Below are 10,528 nucleotides of genomic sequence, written 5' to 3' on the forward strand. Positions count from 1 at the left end.
GGTTTTATCGAAGAAATCAAAAACCCTAACCCTAATTTGCATCCTAATCCCCACCCCAATCCTAACCCCTTTTTCTCTTTCTCTTCCGATTTCCGCGTCGTTCCCGTTCATCAGCGGGTCACTGTTCATGTTCTCGACCAATCTCGATGGCGCCAATCAGTTTCAATCGGCGAATGTCCATTTGTTAAAAGAGTTTCGGTTTAGGTGAGGAAGTGAGGCAGATGCATAATTCGTGTCCGGTGTGTAGGTTTGAGTTGCCTATGGATGATTCTAAGTATGAAATAGGGCGGATAGGAGTGGAGTTGGGAGAGTGCTGGAGAGTGGGGAAATTTGATACAAGTCGACTATCGCTCAGAAACCCTATTTTACTATTTCACGTGTGTTGTCCACGTGGGCTGTTTATACTGAAAAGACATATTTTCGATTTATTTTTTAACTTGCCATGTCAGCAAAATTTAACAGACGTTTACAAAATTTTAATGGAAAGATTGTGATAGGAATAATTCAAAAGTTCAATTACTTATCCATTTTTATTTATAGTTCAAGAACCTCGAAGAAAAGTTTCAATAATTCAGGGATGTTAGAATTAATTTTTCCATAATTTTAATATTAATTTTATTCTGATTAAAATTATATTCTAGAATTAGTCGGCACTTTTTGAAAAATCTTGCCAATAGATCGGTATGTCAGGGCAAGTTCAATTGAAAAATAATTTTTCCATACTAATTTATAACAATAATTCCATCTATTTTACAACAAAATGGATAAAAGTAAAAGAAAATGATCAAACATGTGATACGTGCAATCAAAGGCCAAAGTCCATAGCTGTTCTACTAATAGGATAATGTACTGGTTCTTCAAAAAAGATAAGGGACAACATACGAGTGAATATTATCCAGTATTAAAATGAATTAAGATTTCTTCATCCGCTCTCCCCTTGTAATTATAAAAGGTGAACACTGCCAAAGCCATATTTCTTGTAAATCAAAGATTGAGAGGAAAAACTAGCATTGAATTTTGGTGGTATCGGTTTGGAGTTTGGGTTGGTTTAAATTAACAAAGTATTTCCCTATTGTAAAACCGAGTGTATACTCCACATTCCAACTAGCTGTTACCGTTTGAGCTGAACTGCATAATATGTTGTGTTAAAGTTCAGATATGCGATTGGTAGTAGGGAGGGATTGGTAGTAACTAAAGCATCCTAATGGCTAAGAACAAGATTCTATGAAACAACTTGAGAAACCAATTGACGCTCCACCTCTTCCCAGTTGTGTACCTTCACGACAAGGGGGTGTTGAGCAACGGACTCTACTTTGCACCACGGATATGTGTTATCATAATCAAAAAGCAAAACTTTGATACCAGCCTCAGCACACTCAGCAGCATATCTTGGGTTATCATCAATCAAGACTTTCGCTCCAAGGGACCTGTAACAAAATAACAATGACAAAAGTGATCACATAATAATTCTGACTAGGTACTTATACGACAAGTTTAGTGGAATTACCAGGCTGCATGTGGTAAACATATACAAAACATGAAGCAGCAGTACAATTAAATAAGCTACAAAAACTGATCCTTTTTCTTTCCATATATATATATATATGCTTCACAAAGAGTTTTCTGTGTGTGTGTGTGTGTGTGTGTGTGTGTGTGTGTGTGTGTGCTTATGTATGTAAACTGTAAGAAGATTCAGAGTCAAGCTACCTGCATATGTCTGATTTTGGACGAGACTGGCCATCTAATGCGAAGTGATTGCCAAAGTGAATCTCATGAAACAGTCCAGGAAAATGCCTCTCAATCCATTCAACAGTGTGGTCTTTAATTACATTCTGACGTGACCTACGTAAATTAAATCTCTTTGAGTAAACTAATAATTCGATTTCATGTTAAATTAAACACTAGACATAGTAAGATTTGTGGTTAAGACATACGTCACTACTGATAAATTGCAAAATCTTGATAATTTCTGAAGAGCCTGCTGAGCGCCTGGAATTGGATGGATCCCCTTCTTGAAATAAGATGTCTTGAAAAATTCGTGAACACGGATATCAGCTGTACAAAAGAGTAAATTTATAAAATTTTATTTCCATTTGCCATATAAACCTTCGACACAAATCATGACAGAGCAAACTTGTAATTGTAATCATCTCATTTCCAGTAGAAACTAGAACGTACTAGCAAAAGTTCAAGCATTAAAACCCCTCAAAGACCACCCACGAACACATTTATTTCAACCAACTACAACATCCAATTATAATGCAAGCTAGTTTCTAGATTTGACCTTCAAATCTCAAATCAATAGAAGAAACATTTATACAATAGCCTACTTTTTAACAAACAAGGATAAAAACATTAGGATAAAATATTAGATTAATAATGCATATTTGATTAGTTAGACTGTGACAACAAGTTTGTGAATATATCTTTCACGCACAACGAAAATTTAATAGTAAAGATATGGGTTGATCTTTTTCAAGCAAAGGAGAGATCGGAATTACCTTCTTTCCGGGAGCAGTTCCAAATCTGTAAAAGCATGAAGAGAACAAAATTAAGTGCACAACCAACTCATCCAATGAATTTGGCACACATAAGGTTCTAAGCATCAAGTTTGGAGCAGATTTACATGCTAGAAAAATTAGCAAGTCGCTTTAGTGGAACAATTATTAACAATTATTTTAGCACTTCAAATTTTATACGAATTTAATATTGAAACTATAATTTAGATAATTTGGTCATTAATGAACAAATGTTCTCCAGTTTGATCAGGGTTTCACCTTATTCCTTTACTTAGCCTCACATCCCAATCTTTTGATCATTTCCCCCGAGTCAACAAACCCCTTCTTTCCTTCATCTCTCTTTCAAATTTCAATGGTGCCCTCTTCTCTCTGCATTTCTTTCCCCATGTATATACGTGAACCAAAATAAAGTTACTTAGCTATTTTATTTCGATTTGGATGCATGGTTCTATAGTATGCACAGCTATAATCAGATTTCTTCTTTTCCATGGCTGTTCTTTCTGTAGTCATAATACAATTTATTAATATCAATTATGCATTGTTTGGTCAGATTAATTTTTTGTAATTTTTACAGGAATTTCAAAAATATACAGTGTACTATTTCGTCTAGCTAAAAATTAGCATGTACTTTTGTTTCTTTCCATTTGGTGTACTTCCCTTTCGTGTGACAAAACTTTGGAGTAGGTGACCTCGTGTAACCAAACAAGTACAGGAAACCCATTTCATGACGTAATCGTGTTAAGGGTCGGTGACATAAAAAGACAATCATACACGACACAATTGCCAGGTCTCGGGCTAATTGTCTAGGTTTCCAGCTATCTTACAATCAATTGCTATAAGCTTTAAAAGAACACAGGTCTTTATCTTCAAGTAGGCAAACAAGTCAATAATCTCTTGTTCCTTTTGTATCGGGCAATCTGCCTAGACATCCCTATAATATACTAAAGCAGGAAATTAATACTTTGAACAAAATTAGAGACCACAATACATCATTCTTGTAAGTAGGAAAATGTACACAAAAAGCTACTCCAAGTCGAATGATACATCCTGTGCAAACTTTCTCATAATACAATCTGTTTATTTTCTTAGTGGGTTGTTTGCCTCATGGTATTTCAAATCTGTTGAATCGGACTCTTATTCCAATTTGTTAGGGTGTGTCCACTTTGATGAAATGCAACGAGTTCTGCCAGCAATGGAATGACAATTCCAGGCGGAATGAAATTTAGGTTGTTTGGTTGGGTCAAAGAAATGGAATGAACTATTTCAGAATGGTTGGATATCATTCCATTCAAATAGGTGGGATGAGTCAATTTCTTTCAAACACAACACTTTCAAATAGAGCAGCATAGAAAAATATATTTGATGCATTCACACATTATAACTAAAAGCATAATTTCTTAATACATGTTTCATAATTTAAATATTATAAAATTATAAATTATTTTCATTCTATTCCAATTGAACTTTACTCAAACAAACAAATGAATGGAATGATTATTCCATTCCTCCTTTGTTCGACTCCCAGATGTATTCTATTCCTTCTTCATTGCATTCGTTTAATGTGAACAAAGCCTAATACAGGTTATCTACTTCCTTAATACATAGGATTTCATATCATTTGATCCCCTTTCCAGTTTACCCTCATTTCCATTCTTGTTCCAGGATCCCCTAATTTCCACTCCCACGTTCCCACATTCCCACTCACATCAACTATCTAAACACCCCTAATTACTAACCCTGTACTAGTAGCAAACATAACATAATCCGAATGTACAACATTGCAGTATGCAATTATATTACACTAAAGACAGAACATTACCTTGAAGAATTCATACACATGGTATTCTGAAACAGAATGATTAGAAGAGTAGCGATCTGCAATAAATCTATTTAAGGCTGACACGAAGTTTCCAAGAACTGCATACAACAAAAAACAAACGAATAAGGGACACAACATAAGTTGTTGAATCTGCAGGAAAGCAGGACAAGCAAGTATCACGAAACCAGCTCACAAGAAGTATAAGCACTGAATTTCTAATCTGAAATTCCAAAATATATATGCAACTGCAGAACCGCAACAACTAAACAAGTGCTATGTCGATACCAATAGATTATAGAACAAAAGAGTACCCTGAATGCAGAAAATAGCCACATAGAAATATCATAAAAAAAATCGAAAAACGGCAACTTTATGGTAAAACAGAGATATACCCTCATCAACATCAACAGCAACCACCAATTTAGGAGGGTCTGGAAATCCAAGAGTATGACACCCTCCAGTATTATCAAACACTTGATCAACAAGCCCATGACTCTTCTTCCCAGAACCCCCACCAATGAATTGCGAAAAAGCCCTAGGCCTTCTACCCTTAAACAACAACTTATCATTCCCAAGTTCATTAATCTTGTCACCACAAGATTTCACACACACTGTTCTTGAAAAAGGTTTAAACTTTAGGGCTAAAGATTGAAACCCATTACAATTATCCAATTCAAATGCATCTTTGTAACTATATCTAACCAAAGCTGAAGATGAATTGGCAGCCATTGAACAAGACCAACAACAACGTTGGTGATTTGACAATAATCCCACAATTAATGATGATGAACACGACCTCTTTATTATCATCACGATCCCCAAGGTGTTTAATGTTTAACAACAAATGTCATTTGGGGATCAAGAGAAGGAGGTTGGGAGATTAATTTATTGAAAAAGTTCACAGCTTTGTAATGATTGGCATCAATATACAGATTTTCTGGGAGAAAAATGCTAACTTTACAAAGGCTACAAATATAGCTTATAGTTAAGAAACTTTTTTTCATAAAAAAATATAATTTTATATATTCTTGGACGGAGAAAATATTATTTAAAACCACTTGAAAGAAAAGAAGAAAAGAGTGGACAGTGGGACTGTGGGAGTTTGAGGTGTAGGTTAAATACGTCGGTTTGTGTTTTTTTTTTCTCGATTATTATATATTTCTGGTACTCATTACTTGGAAGATCCCTCTCAACAAAAATAACGATAATAATTGCAACATCAATTTGTTCATTTATATAATTTTGGTCCCGAATACTTTTGGCTTCATACCACTTGTATAACAACACGTTTGTAATTCTTGTTGACGCTTTATGTGTTTAATTACCAATCTGGTCGACCTTTGTTTTTTTCCAGAAAGTTGGGGATCCAGTGATAAAAAAAACCAAATCTATACTATACTGTAATATATATATAGGGTGTTGTTCCTGTGCAAACTATTTTATCGTAAAAACTACAAACCAAGGCCCGGCCTAAAAAATTTGAGCTTGGCCCAATTCCTAACTGACCCAATACAATACAACGACTCTTTTCAAATAACTGAGACAAAACAAAATATACATACGTATAGATACAAAACAATTATCACTTTTCAAACTGTTCATCTCTCTCTCAAACACAAGATATAATCACCAAAAGCTCTACTCACTTGCTTGTATTCTTCGATTTCTCACCGTTTCTGCAACTTTTACAAGCTAAACTCCTTCGTTTTGAACAAATTTTGCAGATTCTCGGGAAAATCGTAGTGGAGATCAACATCCTACTTAAACGGAAGGAGATTACCTTCAAATTCTTCAAATAGGTACCGTACTGCATTCCGAATCTCGTATTATACTGTGAAAGCAAAAAATTATGGCTAGGACTAAAGAAGGTATATTATTTAGGGTTTTATAGTTTTTCATTTTTAATTTTCATAAATTTGTGCTCTTAAACTAATTTTCTCCTGAATTGCATTTTCAAATTACAAATTTATATGTTATTTTTTATGATAATATATCTACAATTAGTGATTACTGCTTCTAATATTGATTTCATGTTGATTAGTGATTAGTGTAAATGATTTCAAGTCAATTTGTGGTTATTTAGTGCTAAGTAGTGATTTTGTGGTGATTTAGTCGCTAGTGCTTATGATTTTTTTAGTTATTATTAGATCTGATTTGTATTGTTTATGATTTTTACTGATCGGCTTCAGTTCAAAGTGATTGTCATTAAGAAATGACTCGCTAATAAGTGTTAATACTGGAATTTAAGAAATTTCAATATAACAGTAGTACTGAAATTTTAGAAAATTGGATCCATTAACAAGAATTATTCAGTTGCCGGGGGACTTGTGTAGCATCATGGGGGGCAGAAGACGAAGTAGGTTGTTTCGAGAAGTAGAGCAGCGGCAGAACAGGATTTGCAGAAGCACTCTGCAATTGAGTAGTAATGGTAGTGAGGGTGGGAATGTTGTCATCAATTGGTACTTGGTAGGCATTGTGGGGGGAGGAGAGAAGAAAAATGAAAACACTGATGATATTAAAATCCTCTTTCAAGCAGAGGTTGGCTCTATAAATAAACACGTTAGAGTTTGAGATATAAAACAATTACGATGCAAGTGTTTAATATGCTAAACTACTGATGTACCTGCAATTACTACCAAAGTAGTTGGCTTAAGAAATGTTGTGCCAACCCTTGGATAGTAAGTTACACTAAAACCGAATACTTATACAAAGTCAAGTAGCCACTAGGAACAAATACAGCTGAGTCGAGCAACTTACCAGCTAAATTGTTAACAGGGTGCACCAAGATTATGATTATTATAGTATAGTATAGTATAGTCAATTCAAAACTTATTTTGTACAATCCATATACTTGAGAAATTCAAAATACCTAAATATGTGCTCAAAATGATAAAGTAGATTTGAGATTTGACATTTAATCAAACAGGGCTTACATACTTCAGAGGTGTCAATTAACTTTACATATTAGTGATTATTGCTTTATACATTAGTAGTTAATGCTTTATATATCAGTGATTATATGTTAATATTTATATAAGATCTAGTGATTACTACTGAGCTTGTAAATAAAAATTAATATTTATATAAAATTTGGTGATTAATAGTTAATGCTTTATGTTTATTAGGAATTAGTGCTTTTAACTAGATTAAAAAAACGGCATTATTAAGAAGAAAACTGTAAGCCAACTATAGTTTCGATATCATTCTCATTTGTTATTTGAAAAGGCTTCTATATAAAATAGCTTTAAATTTGTCAATCTTGCAGAGTCATACCAGTTTATATATAGATACATCTTATATCCGCACATGAAATAAATTATAGAGTGCTGGCTCTTATATTGGAGTATCTGCCTGCCAGTTTATCAGCAAGTATTGTGTGGACTAATTCAAATGACTTTGGTAGGTACCAAATCCTCTATTCGACCTTGCTGGTATAATGTTTGGACAATTTGGAATTCCTTTCTGGGAGTTTTTTCTGGCTACATTGGTTGAAAAAGCAATTATTAAAACTCACTTACAGGTTTGTGAAGGTCTTTTCTTCACAAAAGATAGACTCCTGATGTACCTGCAATTACTACCAAAGTAGTTGGCTTGAGAAATGTTGTGTCAACCCTTGGCTAGTAAGTTACACTAAAATCGAATATTTATTCAAAGTTAGCTAGCTACTGAGAATAAATACAGTTGAGTCGAGCAAATTACCAGCTGAATTGTTAATGGGGAGCACTAAAATCATGATTATTATAGTATAGTATAGTATAGTCAATCCAAAACTTAGTTTGTATAATCCATATGCTAGAGAAATTCAAAATAACTAAATATGTGCTCAAAATGATAAAGTAGATTTGAGATTTGACATTTAACTAAACAGGGCTTACATACTTCAGAGGTGTCAATTAACTTTATATATTAGTGATTTTTGCTTTATACATTAGTAGTTAATGCTTTATATATTAGTGATTATATGTTAATATTTATATGAGATTTAGTGATTACTACTGAGTTGTAAATAAAAATTAATATCTCGATCAATATTTACTAAAAACTATCCAATCTTACTTTATGTTTATTAGGAATTAGTGCTTTTAACTAGATTAAAACAACGGGATTATTAGAAAGAAAGTTGTAAGCCAACTATAGTTTTGATATTCTCATTCTCATTTGTTATTTGTAAAGGTTTCTATATAAAATAGCTTTCAATTTGTCAATCTTACAAAGTCATACCAGTTTTATATATAGATACATCTTATATCCGCACATGAAATATATTATAGAGCGCTGGCTCTTATATTGGAGTATCTGTCTAGCAGTTTATCAGCAACTGTGGACTAATTCAAATTACTTTGGTAGGTACCAAATCTTCTGTTCCTGGTATAATGTGTGGAAAATTTGGAATTCCTTTTTGGGTGTTTTTTCTACCTACATTGGTTGGAAAAGCAATTATTAAAACTCACTTACAGTTTTGTGAAGGTCTTTTCTTCACAAAAGTTTATGCTCAGCTGGAATTTGAGGCTAGCTATGTTTATGAGGATGTTAATCGTTCAATTCAGTATGTTCATCGAAGTGGTTTGGTTCATAGAGGAATTCTATATGATACTTAAAGATACCTTGTAAAAAATGTTAGTGATAGTAAATTTGTTTATAGACTTAAATAAGTTACTCATGCAAGTGTCTCTAACTCATTCTTTGTTATCTTTATTTAGCAGTGTCTTATGTGGTGTCACGTGTGTAACACGCATGGCCAGCTTCTGCAATTATTAAGAACAGAGTTCCCCAACAGCATAGAGCTTGGGATATTCTAAAGGAGCCGGGAAAGAAGCTTTTCTTGATGACTAACTCGCTATATTATTTTGGTGATGGAGGAATGCGCTTTATGTTGGAGGTAATTAGTGTAATATTGCATCTTGCAAATTTACCATGGATGCCTCAAAAGTTTCTTACAAATCACAAAGTGGAAAGGTCCTGAGGTACTGACTATGTTAACCTGTAGAATTTACATGTTTAAGTTCTATATTGTTGCAACAGATTTTAGATTCACCATACTTAACAATGGCAAAATTGTAATTTCTTCCTTTAAATTTCTCTATATATCCTCTTTTACAGTACTAAGCATAACTGGTTTTATTTATAATCTAATATGTTCTCTAATTGGAACTATAGGTGATTTACTTTGGGGATCACCTTTTCAGCGACCTAAAAGGACCGATGGCTGCTGCAATAATCCACGAACTAGAAGTATGACTTCCATCATTCGCCCAAGTTTGGGCCCATTTGGGCGCAGCAATTCAAAGTAGCCAAAGCTTAATCTGTACCAATACCTAAAATATTTTTATAGGAAGTGCGGAATTTGCTTACCAAACAAGACTTTGTAATGTTTGAGGAACAATGTCTAATTCATACTTTTCATACTATTTGGATATCTTTTGATCCAAAAACCATAATTGTTAATTAAGTTTGTGATTAGTACTGATTGTTGGTTTAATTATTTGTGATTGATACTACAATTACTAGTGATTGGTGGTGTATAAAACTGTGATTAGTGCTTCTGCTTGTAGTGATTACTGATTTGCACCTGTGATTTTCAGAATTTATTGCAGATGTAGTTATTAGAGATCAATGCAATGCTAGTGAATACTACTTCAGTTATCACCTCTCTCTTCTCAAGCTATGTGTTTACCAACGTTAACATCATCCAAATTTTATATTTACTCTTCTGGTAGTGCACTATATTAATGACTTGACTTCCTAGTACTAATCTTGTCAACACCTCAGAGAAATATAACCAAATTGCCTCGCAATATCAGATGAAGTACACTACAATAACAGAGTTATTTTTTGGCCAAAATGACTATTTATCAAGTAAATGTCAAAAGAATATCAGTCCACCAATCTTCTAAATCCATTCATGGTTCAGGTAATGCCATCTTATCCAGTGATTTATCTGCAATCAAATTGTGCGCTAATCCTGAACTGAAGTTCATGTGGTCGTCTAGACACATCAGGTTACTTGATCCTTCGTGTTTGTTGGCATAACCTCCTAAAACAGAGAGCACAATCAAAAAACTTGCAATTATCATTCGATTACAATCATAATGTCCCACTGTCATGAACAGTTTCAAGATAGTTCGTTCTTGATATCTCTTTTAAAAGGTCTCAGCTTTCCAAAAGCTATGAAAAGATGTCTATTTAGTGA

The 10,528-nt window shown here is 33.6% G+C and overlaps 1 protein-coding gene and 1 long non-coding RNA gene across 6 annotated transcripts; one reads left to right on the forward strand and one right to left on the reverse strand.

Moving 5' to 3' along the window:
- Positions 1-800: 800 nt before the first annotated feature.
- On the reverse strand, positions 801-5,422 carry LOC108193746 (uncharacterized). Its single transcript, XM_017360555.2, has 6 exons — positions 4,731-5,422; positions 4,339-4,436; positions 2,502-2,526; positions 1,935-2,055; positions 1,708-1,842; positions 801-1,427 (listed from the first exon to the last, which is right to left on the reverse strand). The coding sequence occupies exons 1-6, from the start codon at positions 5,146-5,148 to the stop codon at positions 1,223-1,225; spliced, it is 1,002 nt and encodes a 333-aa protein (XP_017216044.1). The 5' UTR covers positions 5,149-5,422; the 3' UTR covers positions 801-1,222.
- Positions 5,423-5,873: 451 nt separating this feature from the next.
- Positions 5,874-9,901, forward strand: LOC108195815 (uncharacterized). Of its 5 annotated transcripts, none has more exons than XR_010285493.1 (5): positions 5,874-6,137; positions 7,742-7,958; positions 8,686-8,954; positions 9,039-9,302; positions 9,496-9,901. It is a non-coding gene; the product is annotated as an uncharacterized LOC108195815 (long non-coding RNA). The 5 variants fall into 5 exon arrangements; XR_010285491.1 differs by having other exon boundaries at positions 5,875-6,137; positions 9,042-9,302; XR_010285494.1 differs by having other exon boundaries at positions 5,875-6,137; positions 8,686-8,884; positions 9,042-9,302.
- The last annotated feature ends 627 nt before the right edge of the window (positions 9,902-10,528 follow it).

The sequence above is a fragment of the Daucus carota genome, chromosome 7, assembly GCF_001625215.2.
Source record: "Daucus carota subsp. sativus chromosome 7, DH1 v3.0, whole genome shotgun sequence".
Taxonomy (NCBI): domain Eukaryota; kingdom Viridiplantae; phylum Streptophyta; class Magnoliopsida; order Apiales; family Apiaceae; genus Daucus; species Daucus carota.

Coding starts and splice junctions, on each gene's coding strand:
- LOC108193746 (XM_017360555.2), bottom strand. CDS start 5,148: ATGATAATAAAGAGGTCGTGTTCATCATCATTAATTGTGGGATTATTG. Junction 2,527..4,338: donor ATGTGTATGAATTCTTCAAG/GTAATGTTCTGT, acceptor ATGCTTTTACAG/ATTTGGAACTGCTCCCGGAA. Junction 1,843..1,934: donor TGCAATTTATCAGTAGTGAC/GTATGTCTTAAC, acceptor TAATTTACGTAG/GTCACGTCAGAATGTAATTA.